Source organism: Microtus ochrogaster, chromosome 7 (assembly GCF_000317375.1).
Source record: "Microtus ochrogaster isolate Prairie Vole_2 chromosome 7, MicOch1.0, whole genome shotgun sequence".
Lineage (NCBI taxonomy): Eukaryota > Metazoa > Chordata > Mammalia > Rodentia > Cricetidae > Microtus > Microtus ochrogaster.
The window spans coordinates 80,016,024-80,037,723 of record NC_022014.1 but is presented as its reverse complement, the minus strand read 5'-3'; the positions used below and the strand labels follow the sequence as shown (position 1 = coordinate 80,037,723).

General features: G+C 53.2%; 1 protein-coding gene across 4 annotated transcripts in view; it reads right to left on the bottom strand.

Moving 5' to 3' along the window:
* Mgat5b (alpha-1,6-mannosylglycoprotein 6-beta-N-acetylglucosaminyltransferase B) overlaps nt 1–21,700 on the bottom strand; it is a 64,614-nt gene that overhangs the window by 30,470 nt on the left and 12,444 nt on the right. For all 4 annotated transcript variants that reach the window (XM_026780497.1, XM_026780499.1, XM_005350789.2 and 1 more), the window contains 6 exons: nt 20,929–21,076; nt 9,931–10,046; nt 9,308–9,381; nt 8,225–8,395; nt 7,497–7,661; nt 6,653–6,822 (listed from right to left, as the gene is read on the bottom strand). In XM_026780497.1, the coding sequence (XP_026636298.1) occupies nt 6,653–6,822; nt 7,497–7,661; nt 8,225–8,395; nt 9,308–9,381; nt 9,931–10,046; nt 20,929–21,076 (844 nt within the window). The remainder of the gene's footprint in view (nt 1–6,652; nt 6,823–7,496; nt 7,662–8,224; nt 8,396–9,307; nt 9,382–9,930; nt 10,047–20,928; nt 21,077–21,700) is intronic.

Below are 21,700 nucleotides of genomic sequence, written 5' to 3'. Positions count from 1 at the left end.
CCTCATGCCCCAGCCTCGGCTATGCACTGCCACCACGCCATCCTCTCTGCCTCACCTCATGCCCCAGCCTCGGCTATGCACTGCCACCACGCCATTCTCTCTGCCTCACCTCACCTCCAAATCAATGGATCCAGTGGACCCTGGACTGAATTCTCATACATCATAGGCTAAAAATAAATCATCCTCCCTTTTAAAGTGCCGCTCTCAAGTATTTGTCATGGTAAAGAGAAGTCTGACAGGCAAAGCTGGCCAAGCCAGGCTGCCCAAGACGAACAAGACGTGACCCCCGCTTCTGACGTTCCCAGGGCCCTGTGCACAAATGCCCTGGATTGGAGTCCGACTCCCTGCCTGGCTGCATGCTGACAGCCACGAGCGCTCCCTCCTCAGCCTCCTTGTTTAAATGTGCCCCTCTCAAGTTCCCATCATTTGCCAGTTAAGTCAACTAATTTTCTCCTAAACCCAATTTCACTCATGGATGGAGGAAGAGCCCCATCGTTTTTCCTCATGCCATGTACTATTAATGCTTGAAATTATGCAAATAAAATTGATGAGCACTGCCAGTTCGCCACAGGGAGGAAGGGCAAGGCTTCCCTTTCAAACACGCACTGTGGAGACGGGCCTTCAAGACGAAGGCTCAGGATGCATCAGGAGAGAGTCCCCTGCTCCACAGCTCCTTCCCTGTGCACGCTCCCCAGGAGCAAGGGGCGGGTGTCTGACGCCACCTCACCGCATCACAGACCACTGTTCTCACACACCACCTCCCTCATTTAGAAATATCTTGGCGCACCAGAGCCAAATGCGGATTCTGCACACTGCCCGAGACACCCCTCCAATGAGCCGGTTAATTAAAACGCCAAAACACGGAAAGAGGGGAAAAGCTGGCTCATCCATCCAGACTTCTGGGTAGTCAGCAGATGAGACACCTGGCAGGAACATCTGTGAATGAGCTACAACCAGTGTACAAGCCATGTCTTTGTCCCGATGCTGGCCCCACACAGGGCCTGGGGCAGCCAAGGGAGCTTTCAGAACGCAATGGCCGCCTCCCCATCACCAGCTGCTGCAGCCAGCTAACAGGGGCGACCACGCCTCCTACCCCATCCTCCTGTGGTTTCTGCCCTGGGCCAGTCCAGGCTGGCTGTACTGTTACAGGCTGCTTGTGCCCACCACAAAGTTCACGTGTTGCATACTGAACGCCCCACCTCCCTGCAGTTTCTCAGCGTGCAGTCTTATTTGGAGACAGTGTCTTTACAAAGCAGACAAAATGAGGGCTGGAGAGATGGCCCTGTGGTTACGAGCACTGGTTGTTCTTGCAGAGAACCCACGCCCAATTCCCAGCACCTACATGGCGGCTCACAACCAACTGTAACTCTAGTTCCAGAGGAATCCAGTGTCTCTCTTCAGGCCTTCACAGGCACCAGGAACACATGTGATGTACCGACAGACGTGCTGGCAAAATACACATTTGAAAAAAAAACAAAAAGGCTTTCCTCTTTCTTTCTTTTTTTTTTTTGAAACTTAGACCAGTAGACTGGGTCTTCCCTCATGCGACTGTGACATGTTTCTAAATTTTGAGTCAGGGTCTGTCCAAGTCTGTTGCTCTGATAAAAATACCCTGACAGAAATCAGCCCAGGGAAGAAAGGGTCTATTAGCCTGCAATTCCAGCGCTAGTCCATCATTGTGGGGAAGTCGAGGCAGGAACCTGAAGCAGCTGTCCACACAGTTAAGAGCAGAAAGACCGAGTGTACAGGTGCTCCGTCCTCAGCTTGCTCTCTCTAGTCTCACCCAGTCCGAGACTCTTTGCTAGGGAACGGTGTCGCTTACAGTGGGCTGGGTCTTCTCACGTCAGTTAAGGCAACCTCCCACAGACATCCCTACGGGCCAAGCTTATTTGGACGACCCCTCACTGAGAGTCTAGGTTATATCAGTTGATAATTAAAACTATCACAGGCTGGCCTCAAACTCAGGACGATTCCCTGCTTCAGGCTCCTGAGTGCTAGGATTACAGAGGTGAACCCCCGCACACAGCTAGGACTGAGTCCTTGTAAAGGGGGAAGTTTGGATAGTGACACCCACACATGGAAGAGGCCAAGTGGAAGAAGACAGGGGTAACGTGTACACACGCCAATGCTGAGCCAAGCAATCTGGTTCCAGAAGTAGCCCTGTAATAAACCCTTCCTTGAGGGCTCTGAAGGACTTAGCCTACAACAGCAGAGCTCAGACTTCCAGTCTACAGATCCATGAGGAAGGCCCTCTTGTTGAAGCCACCAAGGCATCATGACTCTGCTGCCACAACTCTAGAGAAACCCAGCACACCCCACACTGCACTCAACTGTCCTTGACCGAGAAAGGCCTGTGTTTCCATGGTGTCAGAGGGACGGAGCGAGTACTGTGGACCACACTCAGCATCTATCTGGTTCTTACACCTGTCAATCTTCCCTCAAATTACAATAGAAAAGAAAAAAAAAAAAACCATCTGTATATCTAACAAGGTGTGGGGCCACAAGTTTTGAGCCAGCAGGCCTCTCCTTGGTATTCTGGGAAGGATACCAGAGGCCTGCTTACCCGGGTCACCTCCAGCGGGGTCTAGTTTCTAGTTACTTTTTCTGTGATTTACACCATGGCCAAAAGCAACTTGGGAGAGAAAAGGGTTTATTTCATCTTATTCTTTCAGGTCACCCTCCATCCCTGAGGGAAGCCAATCTGGGTAACTCCTCGGTTGAGGTTCCTTCTTCCCAGGTGACTGACTTTAGGTTGTATCAAATTGACAAAACTAACCAGCTCAATGGGTTCCTCTTTATTCTCATCTCCCGTCCCGGGCCTTATCCTTAATGCCTCAGCCCCTCACCCCAATGTCTCAGCCCCTCACCCCAATGTCTCAGCCCCTCACCCCAATGCCTCAGCCCCTCACCCCAACGTCTCAGCCCTTACAGCCAAGGGGATCCTCAGAGCTTCCAGGCATGAGTGGGCCTCATGAGGAACCCTCACATTCCTACAAATCCATCAAGGCTAAGCTCTACCCCAGGCCCTAACCCATCCTCTGGCCCTGTCCTAGCTACACCCGGGACAGCCCTTTGGCATAAGCCTGGCAATGCCAGCCCCATTCTATAGTTTCCTAGCCTCCCAGCCCTGAGACTGCACTGAGGAAGGCTACTTGGAAAAGCCACAGCTCTGAGCTTTGCAGTGTCTCTACCTTGACATTCACGGGTGTGGCTAAGAGCCACGGAACCAGGATGCCAAGAGTGGAGACCTTGTGCTGGTATGTGCTCAACCAAGCAGGCATCTGCTGCAGCTAAAGCTGGAGCTCTTGCCCTGAGCACTAGCCCAGCATGGCTGTTAACCTTGTGGTGGAAATCCCCCAGGAAAGGCAGTTTTGTTTTTCAATCGTATCTGGTAACAGGTTTTGAAAACATCTTTCTGAGGATATCCCAGGAGGGGTGGGCTGTTTATACCCAGCTACCCTGTCAGAGCAAGATGCTCGTTCACACTTACATCCCTCAGGGGACCAAGGCCAGGGCATTCAGGCACAGCCAAGCCTACCAATTTTCTGGGCAGCAATTCTGAGATGGGGTGACCGCTAAGGCCCCTGCTACAGTTGAGAGCCACAGATGCCTGGTAGGAAGTGAAGCCTGGGGAAAAGACTGAGTTTCTGGTGAGGTGTTAGGAGGGTACATGTGTGTGTTGCACATCCAAGAGTATACAAGTGCACATATGAGCATGCATGTTTACATAGGTACATAACACACACGTATATATGAGAGCAGAGGCTATATATGTGCACATGTGTGTGAGTAGGTGTGAGCATATACATCCGCTTATAAGTGGGTATGCATGTGTCTTCATACAGTGGTAGCACATGTGCATCCATGTGAATAATGTTAACTGTGTGTGCAGGAATGGTCATGTTTATGCATATGGGTATTATATAAGTTCATGTGTGTAAATGTGGATATTACATACACATATTCACACATGTGCATAAATGTGGATGCTACACATTCACACACTCACATGTATGGATTCATGTGTGTGCATGTGTGTTATATGCCTGTTCATGTACGTATATGTATATAAGTGTGACATAAGTTCATATGTATGAGTGTGTGTTACGTGCATAAATTCATATGTGTGTCTGTGGGGATTACATGCATACATTCATGATATGCCTGCATGTGAGTAATATATATATGTGTGTATATATATATATTCATATAGGGGCACTGTGTGTGTATGTGCACAGACAAGTACATGTAATTAGCAAAGGAATGGCTACAGGTGAGCATCGCTCAGCCATATTACTTTTTATCAGTGCCTCCCAAGTCCAGGAACCCCACAGTCATTGCTCTGGCCACGGATGGGCAATGGACAGCAGCCTCAGGCTCAGCACCCATTCCTGAAGTGGACAGGAGAGGTGGCAGTGCTCTGGGTGGGGAAGGACTCAGAGTGGGGGTGGGGGAAGAGAGCCCTGGCATGGGCTGGAACAGAGACATTGAACTAAATCCCTGCCTCCCGGGAAGGCCTGCGGGGTCTCTGCTCCTCTCCAGCAGAACACTGGTTCTGTGCCGGGTGTGTGGAAGAAACGCTCCCATCCCTCAGGGAGTAGGGTTAGGTCAGCTCAATTGTCTGGCACAGATCCAGGTGACCCAGAAAAGAAGACTCAGGCTGAGTGCCCTGTGTGGTAAGGGTGGTTCCATCTGAGCAGGGTGAAGTGTGGGTGAACCTGACAGGCTGTCCCTGCTCCCAAGGGTCTTTGGAGGTCAGATCTTGGGATAAGAGTCCCTGGGCACCCTCGGTGTTTGTCCCATTGCAATCCTGGGTGTGTGAATTTCCACCAGATTGTTGATGCCACTTGACCTAAGACTCTGGCCCTGGGTCACCACTGGCCCTCTCCTCCTATTTCCATGAACCAAGTGACTTTTCTGTTGGAAGCCTCCTAGCCAGAGAAAGTCACCTCATTATCTGCAAAAGCTGTCATCGAGGCATCCCGTCAGCCCACGAGCTCTGCCTGGATGAGCAAAGTGGGCGTGGTGCAGGCAGAAGGTGCTGGTGAGCAGGCATGTCTCAGCACGGAGGCGGCTGTGCTACTGAACGCACAGAGCTGCCCACAGATGACCAAAGACTGCGGGCTGACGCCCCACGGCCGGGAATTGTCTGTAAATTCAGCACCAGGACTCCGGGACAGCTCCCCACGGGGCCCTCTTAGTTCCTGTGGCTCTTTGGCTATTGGAGGCAGAAGGGCTATTTCTCAGCAGGCTGCAGCCCACACACTGGTGTTTCCTAGGACTGCCATACGTATACGGGCCCCACCCCGGTCCCCAACACCTTTCTACCCTACACATGGTCTATCTGTCATCTCTCCCTTGTCCCTGTCACTCACTCTGGAGACACTCTTTCACGTTTACTGTGTCCCCTGGAGATAAGAGCATTGCCATCAAGAATGACTTTCAGGCTATGGGGATGAACACCCCCAAACCACTGGCTCATCTTAGCTCCCCTCTCAACAGTACAGTCAAGTCCCCACCTCCTCACACCACTGATTCATATGTGAGACAGAACTCAAGCTACAGGTTTCCTGTGGGACAGGCAGAGGGTGGCGGAGGGAGATCTAGTTGGAATAAGTCCTTGGTATTATTCTCTGTGTAGATGGGCATAATACTGTGAGTCATTTGATTCCTGTGTATCATAACTTCGTTAGTACACATTTTAGAGGTACCTATGTATGTATCCAATGCCACACAGAAATACAAAAAATAAAGCCAGAAAAAGCATAAGCATGTATGTGTGTGTGTGTATATATACATATACATATGTATGTATATGTATATATATATATATATATATATATATATATATATGCATCCAACATATGAGTGGCAAAAAAAAATGATCCCAACAAGGTATCAAACAAGACACAAACAACAAAGACACATCAGCTCCTACCCTCCAGTATCCCTGTCTGTCTGTCTATCTGATTTTCTCTCTCTCTCCAATCCCTTGGTATCCCACATATCCCTACTCCCTGTAACCCCCAAATTTTCACAGTCAAACAGTCTTTTAGACCCTGTTCCCCAACAAGCTCAGGGTGGGGTGTATCTATGTGTCCCTGTGCTAGAAGGACCCTGACCAGCCCAGCACTGTGAAAGTCAGCATTACCGCTCAATCATAGCACCCTCATAGACCCGCCAATGAGCTCAGCTACAGAAGAGATGCCCTGAAGACTATGCCCAAACCCACAAGGAAGGCAGGTGGAGGAGATCCCATGTGCGTGTGAAGTTCCTCTCTCAAAAGCAAGACACTACACAATAGCCTCTGAGCACAAACCAGACCCTAGTGTCAGTCCCAGCAGAGGTCAGGAGCCCAAGGACCAGTGTTAAACAAGCACACTTCCTCTATGCATTCTAAATACACGCAGGTGTCTGCAGGGGGCAGGGAGTAGGAAGTAGACAAGCAGGTGGAGGAGGAAACGAGGGAGGGTCAGCATCCGACAGAAGGCCACAGCCAGGCTGTGAGTCCTGCAGATGGAGCATCAGCTGGTGGGCTGGGCTCTCCTTCTTTCCCCACCCCCACCCCACCGGGATGTGAATGGCTCTCTGGGCACTCACCTCTGCAGCTCCCCCACCCCACCTGGATGTGAATGGCTCTCTGGGTACTCACCTCTGCAGCTCCTTCAGGGACACTGTGATCCGCAGACTGTGGCCCAGCACATAGAGAGCGGCCAGAATGTCGGCCCACTGCACCATCTCCCCCAGAGGCCCGCCCTTCAGCACCCGTGGGCTGAACACGTCCCCAGATTCCTCTGTCAGGAAGCCGATGTGGACAAGGATCTAGGGGAGCAGGACATAGGTCAGCAGCAGCTGCAGCAGCTCTTAGGTCTGCCCACCCCGCCCCTAGGAACACCCCAGCACACAGGGTCTCCAGGCCAGGCCTGGTTGGCCGCTTTTAGACACAGAACACTGGGGCTGTAGTCAATGAGGCGGCTATGCAACTGCCTCAGAGCTCACTTTGCAGATGGAAGAGGTGGACAGTGGTATAACAGGCAAGACAGAGTTTTATGAATTGGCAAGAACTCTGAAGGAAACAGAGATGGAGGTGACAAGCATGCAATTCCCTACTAAATGGATAGATAGATGGGTGGGCAGATGGACAGACGGATGGACAGATGGGCCAACAAGCCCTCTTCAGTCCTTTCGGCCTGACCTGATAAAAATGTCCTAAGGATGCAGGACCTCCAGGGACTGATCATCCTGCCCCAGCCTGGAGAAAGGCCAGAGGCTCCCTGTCTCCATCAAGTCCTCTATCTGGATCTAATGGCACTGGTCTAAGAACATCCACCATGCCCAGTCAGAACACTGGTCGACCTGTGATCCCCTTGAACCCTGTGCCACACACTCATTCCCACTCAGAATTCTGTATCTCCTTGGAACCTCATGCCTATAGCCACCTGGCACCCCAGGGCTGTGAGCACTTCATCCAAGCACTCCCCGAGAGGATGACATACCTGTTTCTGGTCCCTCCGGGCATCCCCCAGCTTCTGCGCCAGGTGCTTGGCAGCCTTGGTCCACTGGGCAGTGAACCGCCTGGTTCGCTTCTTCATGAAGATGAGGGACTCCTTCCCACTGCCCATCAGCTCCAGGAGGTGTGACAGATTGCTCCGGAACACTGCCTGGGAGGGAGCCACATGCCAGCCCTCTCAATCCCAAAACATACCTTCACCATCCTGTCCCTTGCTCTCCTAGAGTGGAGACTGGTACCGACCATAAGGTTGGTGCCTGCTCCAGCATCAGGGCAGATCTGCGCTCTCCTTCCAGCGCTCACACCCCAGCCCAGCTCCCATCGACCACATTCCCTGTGTCCTCCTGGGGAGCTGGTCAGCTCTGAGTAACCAGGGACTGCGCTGCCTGTCAATGGTACCAGTCAATGATGCCTTGAACCTGTTAACTCTCCAGGCCTGCGAGTCTTCTCCCATTAACTAGATCCACAGAAGGCCAAATAAAGTGGCCCTAAGGCAGGAAGCACTCAGTACGTGACAGCTCGGATTACTGTTATTCAAACCCATTAAGGGACAACTCCAGGACTCCGGCAAGTTCCCCAGACAGGATTCCATAGAAGGTGGCCTGGGGACTCTCAGCTGATGGAGCTGGGAACCCCATTCCATGGGAACAGAGCAGGTGGCAGGACTGAAGTTCCCTCCCACTGTCCCTGAGGACATCCACTTCCAAGACCTACCTGGACTTTGGGAAGGGCCTTGGGGGCTCTCCGGGAAGCTGTCTGGTTCCTCCAGGGCAGCGGGGGGCAGAACCACTCAACCTCACTGAGGTAGATGAGGAAGGAGCACTCGGTGCCATCCACTCCAAAGAAGGCATAGCAGGGGTCCGAGGTCCAGCGGGCACGCATCCACTGTGAAGAGGGTCAGGCCTGAGCAGGCAGCCAGCAACTCACCCACAGATCACCTCATAGACTCCCACAGCCGCAGGCACCCCAAGATCTTCCAGGCTGTGCAGGAGCTGTGAGGTGTGCCCCAACCTAAAGATGCTGCAGCAGAGTAGAAACCTACAACTGGATCAGGGAACCTGGTCCGAGATCAGCCCTTTGCTACTGAGGACCAGAAAAAGAGGTGGGTCACCTTCTCCAAGGTCTTGCAGAAGAGGGCCTGAGACCTAACTCTTGGACATCAAGGGGCCAAACACCAGTGCAAAGATCCAGGAGGTTCAGCAGCCACAGCCCACGTCCCCTTGTCTTTGTCACCTTAGAGACCAGGACCATAAAGCATCCTCCATGGAGACCAGGGCCAGGAAAGTTCTTTCCACAGGGGTCCCATGAGCTCCCTAAGGATGGAGTTTGTTGCTCCACAGCACCCCCTACAGGTTCAGAGCTAGAGGGTCGTTGGCTTTAAGGCTATGGATTGGCTCTCTGTATACAGGGACATTGTGCAGTCAGAAGTGGCCCCTGGAGGAGGGAGGAGGGAGGAGGGAGGAGGGGGCCCTCGGTACAACAGCCACGAGTCGGGCAAGGAGGACGAAGGACAGAGTGACCGAAGGATGTCAGAATGCGGCTCTAGGTGGCCGTAAGAAAGTGCCAAAGCCCCTGAGGGACTGGCCCAGAAGAGCTTCAGGTTGGTGATCAGATTGTAGGCTCAGTGCAGAAAGAATTTTTCTGAGTCCAGGTGCCACCAGCTTGTGCTGAGCTAGGGACCTGGTCAACAAAAGGCCCAGCTGGGGCAGAAATCCAGAGCTGAGCTGGACTGGGAAGAGCCCTGAGGAGGAGCCTCCACTTGTCTGCACCCTGCTTCGGGGGAGCTCTAGGACTCACCTCCACTTTCCCTGAGCAGTCAGGAAACTTGGGGTCACTGGGTGCTTCACACTGGTCCCTCCGACCTTCAGATACTGCAAAAAAGGAAGAGGGCAGCTTACTGAGGCACTGCGGCCTGAAAGCGGCCACACAGACAGAGTAGGGTGTGGTCTGTGGTGGGACAGAGTAGTAGCTGCCCCTGTCCCCTCCATCTGAGGTGTCTCCTACCCCACAATCCTGGGGTCTGAGCTACCATCCTCCACATACTCAGCCTCCTCCAGCCTCCATATGGGGAGCTCTCTCAAACAGCTACAGGGCAGTTCCCTGGACAGCCCCACCCCAGGCTCCCCACCAAATAAACCTTTGCTTTTCCCAACGACAGGGTTTGAGCAGAAGCCTCCAGCTTTCCCCAAACCCAAAGGAATGGTGGCCCTTACTCTTGGAACTGCAGGGACCCACTTGGTCCTCCACACCCTCAGGCAGGCCAAGGTGGGCTCGACCAGGTCCCCCTGATGAGAGCCTCAAGTAGGGCCCCCAAGAACCAGGCAAGCATTACCAGAGGAACGGGACCTCCAGGAGGCTCGCCCTATCCAGCAGGGCACCGGCCTCTGGGGACACAGGGCAGTGTCCCGGCCATGACGCACCCTTGCTGTGCAGAATCAGGCTGTGGCGCAGGATCTGGTCCACCTTCACTGCAATGTCAGACACATTCTGGGCAATGGCCTGGATCCTCTCAATGAGGCCAGCCCCAGGGGTGAGCCTAGAGGGGAGGGGAGAGCCGGAGGTGAGCCCATGAGCGGCCTAGGACAATCGGCAGAGGCCACGGCGGAAATCAGCTGAGGTGGAGTGGAGCTTGCCTCCCTCACTGCACACCTTGCACACAGCAGGGAAGCCCACCTCTGCAGGGGACCGGCGGGTTTACCGAGTGATGCACCTGGGACTGAAGAAGACAAAAAGGCTTCTGTCTTCCTGCCATGAGCAGGTGAGCCCAGGACCCCAGGTGACAGAGGCCTCTTCCTAGGCACAGCCAGCTACCCCGAGTCTGTTCATCACGTCAAGACACATTCCACTCCCAGCAACCTGGGGACCCACCAGTGAACTAAAGCTTTCTAAGGACACATTCTTGGGGGGGAGCGGCAGGAGGCAGGGGGGGGGCATAGTTGGTTGGTGTCTTCCTCTACTTCTTTCCAGCTTATAATTTGAGGAAGTGTTGCTCACTGAACCTGCAGCTTCCTGATTGGCTAGACGAACTGGGAAGCAAGGTCCAGGGATCCTCTTGTCTCTGCGTCCCCAGGGCTGGCATAATAGGCACGTGACAGTATGTTGAGCTTTTCATATAGGTGCAAGAACAGCAAGTGCTCTTCACGGCTGGGCCATCCTTCTAGCCCCACCCCCTTTACTGATTTTTTTAAGATTTGTTTTATTTGTTGGTGTGGTGGCACATGCCTTTGATCCCAACACTCAGAAGGCAGAGGCCAGCCTGGTCTACCACAGTGCATTCCAGGTTAGCCAGGGCTACAGAGTGAGACCATGTGTATACATGTCTGTGTGAGTGTATGCACACATGTGTGTGCAGGTACCTGCAGAGACCAGAGGCATGAGCTCCCTGGAACTGCAGTGACTGGTATTTGTGAGCAGCCCAGCCTGGGTGCAAAGGTCAGACCTCTAGAACTCATGGTGGAGCAGCGAGTGATCTTTCCCACGGTGCCATCTCTTGAGTCTCCTTCCCCCAGCTCCCTTCCCTTCTTCTGAGACAGTCTCATGTAGCCCAGGTTAGACTCAAACTTACTAAGTTGTGGAGGATGACCTCGTACTTCTGATCCTCCTGCCTTCCCCTCCCAAACGCTGGGATTACAGACATGCACCGCCAAGTCAGGTCCTTGTGGTGGTGGGGTTGGAGCTGGGGCTTGGCAGGCATTCTACCCACTGAGCCACATCTCCAGCCCACCTCCCCTGATCTCCAAAGAGTTTTAGCCGCGGATGTTAAGCCTTCTATTTTCCTCCATCAGTATGGGGCCACTTTGATTTTCGGAGGATTTATTTCCTCGTTGATTGCTGGCCAGGGCTCCGGGAATTGTATTAGTTGTTCTATGCAGCATTTATCTCATTGCACAAGCTGCTATTGAGATAGATCCCACACTGCTGGCCTTATCTGCCTGTCAAGCACAGGCCCGGGGGCCTTCTCCAGGAAGCCACTTGCTCTCAATACTTTCAATTCACTTGCTTCGATTCTCACTTCACTTTCTGGCTATACACACACACACACACACACACACACACACACACACGCTGCTGCACTCTGTTTATTCCTATTCAGGTATTTGGTCTGAAGGGTCTTTCCAACCTGGGCATGCAAACCTCACCTCTCACAGGCTGGGTGACCTGCCTACCAGAGAAGGAACCATAGCGGACCTAGGTAGCAAACTGCATGTCCGACCACCTGCCCTTGAGAGTGACAAACACTAAGGAAGTTCCACAGGCAAACTGGGCCTGTCCTCTGCACAGACAAGGGACAGGCAGTACCTCTGCCAGATGGATGCTGCCTTGCATTCCCCTCCCAAATGCTAGGATGGCAGGCATGGGTCGCCATGTCTGGTTTATAGGATGCTGGGGGATTTAACCCAGGACTGAAGTGACCGGAAAAGGTGTCCCAGCACACAAGGTTGCGGCGCCCCCATGGCTGCCAGGTCAGGTTGCTGACCCACAGGGCCACTAAGTCTATGCTTCTGACTCCTGTCAGGAATGGGAGTTAACGGGGATTGGAAAGGGCCAAACAGCTCACACTGGAGCCAGCCAGGAATTCCGGCAGGTGTGAAACTGACCCCACCTCACCCCCACAGAGCCACCTTCCTGTAGGCATCTCTCCATCTGCCTGCCTCCGTCCCCCACAGAACCCCATCATTTCCCAGGCTTCAGGGCCTGCCTGGGATCTGCAGCATCGTCCTGAGTCCCCAGAGCAGGATGGCTTTCATACACAGAGCCTAATCCTGCCAGCGTGGGCATGTGCCCAGGGACCCCCACTGTACGCTGAGTACCATTGCCCCAAACTCATGTCCTCCTACAAACTTGGAATGTACCCCACTTGGGAGTGGGGTCTTTGAGATTAGGGAAGAGGAGGTCATGCTGGATTAGGAGGTAACACTGGAGCCAACTGGGGTCCTTGTCAAGAGGTCATGTGACATGCCGGGTGGTAATGGCAAACACCTTTAATTCCAGCACTCGCGAGGCAGGCGGATCTCTGTGAGTTTGAGACCAGCCTGGTCTACAAGAGCTAGTTCCAGGACAGGTTCCAAAGCTACAGAGAAACCCTGTCTTGAAAAACCATAAAAAAAAAAAAGAGGTCATGTGACAGTGGGGGGGGAGAACCACAAGAGGATGGACAAGGTCCAGTGAAATTCCGCCATCTTGAAATAAGTCATGTGACCAACAGCACAAGACCCTCACACAGCCACAGTTTTAACATTTGCTTGTGAGAGAGGTATCATCAGACCCTCACCCGAGACTCCAGCCATTCACTTGCTCCTGACCCTGTCAAACAGACATGGCTTTTGGGGTGCAAAAGTGTAGAGGAGGGGAAGTTTGGCTTGGATGGGGACTCCAGGGAGATAGTTTTTGTGAGCTGTCACCCAGCTCACATGGGCCTTTTCAGTGACAGCTGCCGGAGTCACCCTTGTTTCTCTTATATGCTGGACTTGGATGGACTTATTTGGTCTGTGGGTGCTCTCTCTGGGTGAAATGGGTGCTTCTGTGTGTCTCCCAGCAAAAGCCAAGGGACAGGTGGGCCTAAAGTGATGCAGGCCAAGGCCAGCACTTTCCTGGTTGACTAGGACCTAGCCAGAGCCCAGGGAGTGCACCCCAGCTTCAGATGTCGGCCCCGAGAACTGGGAGGAAGTAAATGGAATGTTGGTTATTTCCTGCCATATGGCTTAGAGCCACTTCATCTAGTGACCCTGTGACACAAACCAACCACCATTCACTGGACAAGGAAAATCATTTTCATTCCTTCAGCCTGTCAGGTTCCATCGGTTAGGAAGTTCTTTTCCAGCCGATTCTCTGACTGATCTCAAGTGTCATTACGGTGGCTCTCACTGGGGGACAGAGGCATCGGCTGACCTCCCAGCCTAGCCAGTGACTGGACACATTATTTAGATCATTGGAGCAGTGAAGGCGAGAGCCAGGGGACCTTGACAGAAAGCCTGGCTTCCCACTGTGGTGTGACCTTGGGAGGCTTGCACAGCCTCTGGGAACTCTGGTATCAAAGCAAAGTTACCTCAAGGATTCAAGCTGGCATGGAATGGGAACTTAGCAAGGATTGAACCTGTGGCCTCGCACATCCTAGGCGAGTGCTCTACCACTGTGCTACCTCCCCAGTTCTGCTGGCCCGCTTGTCCCCCCTATGTAAGCAGACGCGCTACCCCTAAGAGGAAACAGCGAAGGCTCAGCTGAGAAAAGCTGAACTTTTCCAAGGATTCAGCAATTCTCCTACAATAAGTCGTTTCTGCATAAAACAGATCGCCAGCACAGGCTTTAAATAGTGCCGTGGCATCTGCTGGACTTAACAAGTTCAAGCCGTTCAAAATAAAACCATCGGCGTCACTGTTATTACACCGGACTTGCCCTTCACACAGCGCTTTCTGTTTCCAAGTAATAGGCGATTAGGCGTCTCACGCTGAGGCACTTTTCCTCAAACGGCAGTAAAAGCAGAGTCTCAGGCCTCAGAACCCAGAACCGGGACTTGGGAAATGCCCAGGTAGAAAAGAAAAAGGGGGGGGGGGGGGGGCTGAAGCATAATCAATGGAGTACTCACCTCATATACACAAAGCCCAGGGTTTGACCCACAGGACCACATAAACTGGGCACAGGGACAAGCCTGTAACTCTAACGCTTGAGAGGTGGAGGCAGGAGGATCAGAAGTTCAAAGTCATCCTCAACTATACAGATAGTTGAAGGCCTGGGAGAAATGAGACAGAGAGAAAGAGAGACAGTGAGGGTTCTCACACCTCCAAGGAGAAGGTGCCACAAAGTAGATCTGAGACAGGCAGGCGTGTACCCTGTCACTCAGGAGGGACCACATTCGCTAAGGCCAAGACTGAAGAAAAGGTCAGGCTGATACAGACTGAAGCCCTTGAGATGCGACCACCCCCAAGGCAGGCAGCAAAAGCCAAAACTGTTCTGAAGGGTTTCCTTGGCAACAACCATGCTGTCCCCACAGGGCCATCAGCAGGGCTTCCTCCAGCTGGATCAGTGACCGGGAGTCCTTTGATCCTAATGGTGGTGTATTTCATTTTCTTCTCTCTTTCCCTCTTTAGGTGTTTGCATGGGAAGAGATCAAAATGTGAGCCCTCACCAGCCTGGACAGATATGAGGGGGAGGGGCCGGAGACCTCCAAAGTCACCCTGGTGGGATAATAGGTCCTTCTTCACCCCCATCCCCAACAAATGTGGCAGTTAGAGGACCTCACTGGCTCTCCTGTGCAGGCAAAGCCGGCCTCGCTGGGCCTCTTCAGCCCTGTGATCAGGAGTGGTCCTTGCTCTTTATGAGCCCAGGTCCTCATCTGTAGCCTGGACATCGTCGTTGTCGGGTTCTGGGAGGGGTGACCTTGCCCACAGGCACATACATAATCATTACCCCTCACTTTTATCGGCTCTAAACCAAAGTCCACTGAGTCCACAACGTGCTACCAGGACCCAGGGCCACCTTGCACGTGGTCCTGGCTGGAAAATGCCAGACACCCTCTGATTTCTCTTCTAGTGATGGTGCCTGGTGGTGGAGCTGAGAAAACAGCTCTGAGAGGCTGTGGAGAGAGAGATCACAGATTCCCATAGTGATAAGGGTGCCCAAACCTGTCGCAGAGTTCCTCTGTGGGCAGAGGGACCTCAGGAGACTGCTCAGGGTCCAAAACCCTAGGAAGGACCCCCTAAATCTCCCTACTGTCCCTTATTTTATAGTTTGGACTGGGGAATGGCCCAGAGCTGATAAAGGGACTTTCCTGGGTTCACACAGCAGGCTAGGGATGGGGGAGTCAGGAGGATGACGCCCTGGGCATGTGCTGGCTGCACCCCTCCGCATCTGTCAGATGTAGTGGAGATCAAGGCCTGCAACACTTTCCTCAGCTCCTACCCTACATGCTGGTCCCCACACCAAACAGTCCTGGTTCAGGAAGTAGAGAAAGGGGAGCTAGGCCTCAGATACCAGTCTCCCTGATCACCAAAGTTGATGCTGTGAACAGTTCTCGGGTACCCCAACAGAGAAGCAGGCAACATCAAAGGCTCGTTACCTCGAGGTGCTCTGGGGATATCCCAGCCCAGGGTGTACCATTCTCTACAACTTCCAGACTTAGGGGCAGGACAGGACCCAGCAGGGAATTCTGACACCTGCTTCCTATCAGACCTCAGCTCCTTCCAGGTCTGTCCCCAAGAAAGTCCCCAAAGGCTCAGTTCCACAAGGCCGCTACTAACTCCCTTGCCCCAGCAGTGGCTGTCTAAGCTGCCTAGAGAAGGAGGCTAAATTCTGAGTTCTTCTGTGATTGACGAGGGTTACAGTCAATTAAGAGGAACATTGATTTCCCTGCAGCTGGCCAGCAAGCTCACTGGGAACAGTTGTATCACAAAACAACGTGCTTTTAAAACACAGAAACCCACGTATCTGGGTGCCTGCAAAACTATACAGCAAACACACACACATACAAACACATCGGAGACAGATGTATGCTGTGCCTCCCGGCATCTCACACGTGAAGCGGGACATGGGACACACCTGTGTAGCGTGACCTTTCCTCCTGGCCTCTTCTGTCTCCACTCACCCCAGCCTCATCCTCTGATGAAGGGCGTCTGGAGGTTGTAAACAGACGGGATGAGGTTGACCTGCCCCTTCCTCAGTGGGCAGAGAAAGGACGGTTCACCTGGATACCTCAGCTCATCAGTTTGACAGGCTCCAGAGTCGCCTAGGAGACTAACTTCTAGGCGCGCCCCAGAGGGAGTTTTTAGATTGGGTTAGCTGAGGTGAAAGACCCACCCTGATGTAGGTGGCACCACTGCACGGGCTGAGGTCCTCACTGAGTAAAAGGGAGATTGCAAGCCAAGCGCCGGCATCCATCTCTCTCCCTCTCGATGGTGGACTCAAAGTGACCAGCGGCCTTACCCTGCTGAGACCATGCAGTTTCCTCAAACTGTGGGCCAAAATACGCCCTCCGTTCCTGAAGTGACCTTTGTGGTGAGATCTGTCACAGTGATGAGACGCTGATCTACTAGATGATGGCTGACCTCTGTTAGGGCCATTCTGCTCTGCACACTTCCCAAGAGGCCCCAGGCACACAGCAGGACGGACCCAGGGCTGGCTGGGCCTCCTGCCCCAACCCCTCCTCAGCTGCCCACTGGCCCCAGGGCCTTGGTTATAGCCCTGCTCTCACCCCTGGCCCTCCCTTGACTTTGGCTCCTTGCAGACTATCTTGAACTTGCCCTCTCCTCTCCCTGACCCACTGAGGGCCCGATCAAGCTGGCCACTGACATCACTGCTCTCCCGTAATCCCTCCCTGACAGCCTGGCCCCTCTCCAGGCCCTAAGGAAGACCAACTTTGGGCAATTTACCAAAAACGTCTCCCTGTCAGCCAGCCTTGCATCAAACCCAGAGCTAGGCCCAGGACGAGACTTGATTTTGTAAAGTTGAGATTGATGTCATCCTCAGGGAGTATCATTCCCCACCTTGCGCTCACCCACAGACCCCCGGAAGCTGACCTCCCTGTGGCTGTGGCCCCTGAACACAGCCCCAGCACAGCAGCCAACACAGAGTTGTAAAAATAAGCTTCGTTTTCTCCAAACAAGAATGATGGTGCACGCCTTTAATGAATGAAGCCACGCAGGCTATGATGGCGCACGCCTTTAATCCCAGTACTCAGGAGGCAGAGGCAGGTGGATCTTTGAGTTCAAGGCTAGCCAGGGCTACACAGAGAAACCCTGTCTCAAAAAAAAAATTAAATTAAATTAAAAAAAGTGATGTTTATGTAGCTAGGCAAGGTGGCTCTTGCCTTTAACCCCAGGTAGATCTGTGACCACAAGGCTGGCCTTATCTTATCTAGGACAGCCAAGGCTATCACACAGAGAAACCACGCCTCCAAAAAAAAAAAAAGGAAAGAAAGAAGGAAAGAAAGGGAGAAAGAAAGAAAAGCCGATGTACCTACTCCCTGCCCTTTATAGTGTGCACGCCACACTTACGCTATGGCTCTATTTATACACTCAGAACCTGCTTCCCCACTTAGCACTCAGAGCCCAGCATTTAGAGGTGGACATGCTGGCACATACCCACAACCCTCGAAACCGTCCTTTCCGAGACCAACCAAGTAGCTCCTTCCCACAAAATCATCTCAGGTGAGCCGCTGGCTTCGGCTCAGGCACCGCACCCCCAATGCCCACGGGCCAGGCAGAGTGTGTGGCTGCTGAGATGGTCTGTCTGTACCAACTCCCAGCTTCTCGTGTCCCCTTCCCCCACCCTGGAGTCCCCAGCCCAGACTCTGCAGACCCTAACAACAGACAGATGTACTTGACGGCGGCTGGCTGGCTGCCAGCTTCAGAGCTGTTGCCGCTGCAAAGGAGCCTGACGGAAAATTCAAAGATCATAGCTGTTTGGCTCAAGGATGTATAATACAGTGGTGTTTGCCTCAAAGCTGTCTGCCTAATTATGTTTTCCTAGGCTAAAATAGCAAATTTGCTTTCCCCCAAGGACACACCAGCCACAGTGGAAAGCAAGGCAGCTCAGAAGCTTCCAGAAGGGCAGGAGGAGGACAGCCCCAGATAATTCTGAAGTGGGGGGATAGCCTAGGTGGGAGGGCTTCCTGTGACTCTGGCTGGTTAATCACGGTTAACCCCAGGGTGGCTGGGGCAGGATGGGGCTGGTTTGAGTGAGCGCCCAGACTCCCATGAGCCCTGGCACACCCCCACTTCTCTTCCTGTGTCCCAGAGCCACAGTGTCCCTGCAATTTATAGCTCTGCCTGTGGAGTTTGATGGGCTCCGCTGGTCATGATGGATGGCTGCTATTTCCCCGAGATAGAGCCTGAAGGTGGCGCGTGCTCCCCCACCCGCAGGGCTCCCTCCTTCTTCGGGAGCACATGAAGGGCAAGGCGTGTAGGGAGGGGCAGGCCAGCCTGGGAGAAGCGGGAGTCAGTGAAGTTGCGGTCTTCTACCAGGCTGGGTCCCTGGACTCTTAACAGTGCAGTTCATTGAGCAGGGGCCATGGGGAGGAGGGATGCTCTGCTCCCTGAAAAACACACCTGTGGCCTTGGAGTTGAGTCACCAAGCAGGGACAGGGATTAGGCCCGCGGGGACACAGGGTGATGGCAGTCCACACAGAGGAGAAAACAGTCTCGTGTTGACCCAAGGAAGTTGGACACCTTAACCCCCTTATCTTCTCTTTCCCAGAAACCTCTCTGTTTCTGCTCTTGCCAATGAATAATCCATTTTTTACACAGCAGCCAGAGATATATTTTTAAATATATCCATTCAACCCTGCATCAGCACATACACACACACACACAATTAAAAATAAAAATAAATTTAAAAAAGGAAAAATGAGTAAATCCAGTCAGGTGTGGTGGTACATCCCCATAGTCCAGGAACTCAGGAGGCAGAGACAGGGGGATCAGAAGTTCAAGGGGAGCCTCAGGTCCGTGGCAAGTTCAAGACCACACTGGACTATGCGAGACCCTTTCTGAAACACCCAAACTAACACACCTGCTGCACAGCCGTGGGTCCCAGGGTTGTATCCCCAGAAGGCAGGGGTGGCAACCACCTGCAGTCCCAGCACAGGGGAGGCAGAAAGGGGTCTCTGAGGCAAGCTGGCTAGGGAGACTAGAGGAACTGGTAAACTCCAGGTTCAGTGAGAGACCCTGCCTCTGTGAATAAGGCAGAACGCAACCACAGAGGCACAGTCGGGCCTCCACATGTGCTCACACACTCATGCACCCGTACACGCATGTACACATGTGTGCATACCACACATACAAGCAAAAACCAAAGCAAAATACATAAGTAAGTAAGCAAATAAACCGAGCAGCTACGTGTCTCTCAGAACAGTGTCCTACGGCTGACATGGTCCCACAGGACCTCCCCTTTAGCCCTCCCCCTGCTCAGCACTCTACCGTATCAGCGTCCGTATGGCCTGTCTCCTTCAATACACCAACCCCAGGGCCTTTGCACCCCTTCTCTCAGCACCTCTACTCTCGCCTCCCTCATCACCTGTGTGAAGAGCACCCCTCTGACTCATCCACCCACCGATCCTTTGGAGCCTGTGCCAGTGTCTGAGATGATCTCGCGTGCTCTTTAAGGGATATTGCCAAGCTCCCCACACAGGGCTTTATGTCGCTCATTACTTTGGCTCTTGGTAGTCCCAATACCCAGCTCTCTCCTTTTTTTCCATTTGATGCTCTAAGTGGGGAATCAGTACCAAGGGTGCAGAGCTCCCTGCAGTGGGGGAGGAGGGAAGAGCTCCCAGATGGGAGCACAGCTCCGCGACAGGCACTGCACGGGATGTCTGCCTGAAGCCCTGGTCCCAGCCCTGTAATGTTAGCATAGATATTTCTGAGCCAGAGCACAGGGGCCAGGGAGCGGCTCCGCTGGTACACGCACACAGCCCTGGGTTCCACCCCCAGCTCCATATAAACCAGGTGTCAGGATGCAGGTCTCTAATCCCAGCACTCGGGAGGCAGAGGCAGAAGGAGCGTAGAAGTTCAGGGTCACCCTTAACTACAGAATGAGTCTAAAGCTTGCCTGGGCTACATGAGATCGTGAAGGGGGAAGAGGAGAAGAGGGAAGGATGGAGGGAAGGGTAAGGAAGGAGGGAGAGAGGGAGAGAGAGAAAAAGAGAGAGAGAGAACTCTCTCAAAACAGAGCACAAACTAACAAAAGATTTTCTTTCCTAGTTTGTAAATCCACAAACATGGAAAGTCCCTCAAAGGGGGAAAGACAGCTCAATGGGTAGAGCCACCTGCTGACACATTTGATGACCAGAGTTGGATCCCAAGCCCCACACGGTAGAAGGGAACTGACTAACTCAGACAAGTTGCCCTGTGACCTCCACGTGTGTGCCATGGCCTGCATTCATGCACACTCGCGCAATAAATAAGTAAAATGTTCAACCTCCAGTGCCACCAGCAGACCAAACCTGAGTCACATGTGGCAGACCGCATAGGGGGTGAATGCAGACGTGAACCTCATGGTTCTGAGGGTGAGCCGTGGGGCCAGGCCTAGTGCCTCCTAGCTGTACCACTTTGACTGCTTCTGGATGTCTGTGCCCCCGTTTTCCCCCTGCAGAGACTAACACACCCTGTGCAGTACTTGTTGGGTTGAGGTGTGATTGTGCTCGAGGTGATTCCATGAGAAGGACACCATATGTTCAATGTTGCATAGCTAAATGTCCCCTTATCATGGGCACCCTCATGCTTGAGCAGCAAGCATTTTTACACACAGAGCCATCTCCCCAGCCCTGTGTCTTGCAATCTTAAAGTTTATCTAGTTTACTAGAAGGGACACCTAGCCTGAACTCTAAAGATACATTTGAGGCTATGCTGGACCCGCAGGAGCCCAGGGGCACCTACCGCTCGCCCTGCATCCTGCCCCGTCCCCTCACCCTGCGTCCTGCCGCATCCCCTCACCTGTCTGCAGCTAAGTGTGCCACACTGGCAGTGCGGTGCAGCTCGCTGCTGTTCTCCAGCCTGGCCAGCATGTCCATCCGCTTCACCATCAGCTCCAGCAGGTCACTCATCTTGCGGAGGGCGCCACGGGATTCGGAGCCACCTGGCACTGTGGGCAGAATGTGGGCACGGTCAGGGGCAGTCACACTCCCAACCCTAGCTCCATCTTCCTGGGCCACCTCAGAGGAGGGGTCAGCAGAGTGTGCCTTCTGCCCATTCACCCTGGAGGAACCCCTTTACCTTACTCGTGAAGACGATCCATCTATCGGGCTAACCTGCCCCCTCCCCGCTGGGTAACCCGAGGGACTTCTGCCATTTCTCTGGCTTCTGGTTTGTGACTGTTCAATGAAACTCGAGGTGTGGCCTGTGGGATGCTCTGGGCACCAGGGGTCTGTGAGAGCCAGGAAGGCCCCAGTAGGAGGGAAGGCCTGGACCCCTCATGCCTTGCATGAACAAGGACTCCCCGGTCAGGTTTCTGTAAGTATGGCATTGCCCAATGATTGAGGCTCTGGGCTTAGGTGTCAACCTCCGCCTACACCTGAGGTTCTGGAACCTTCTCTGGGCTTGCTTCCCGTATGATTCTGATAGTGGGTCATCCTGTGCTTTGGGATCCAGTGTGAGATTCCTTGTCCCACCCATGCCCAGCTTTGAAGCCCTACTTCCCCCTTCCCATTCCCTTTCCTGAACCTGTCTAGAAAATGGCAGTGCTCTTATCCTGAGCCTCAGGCTCCTC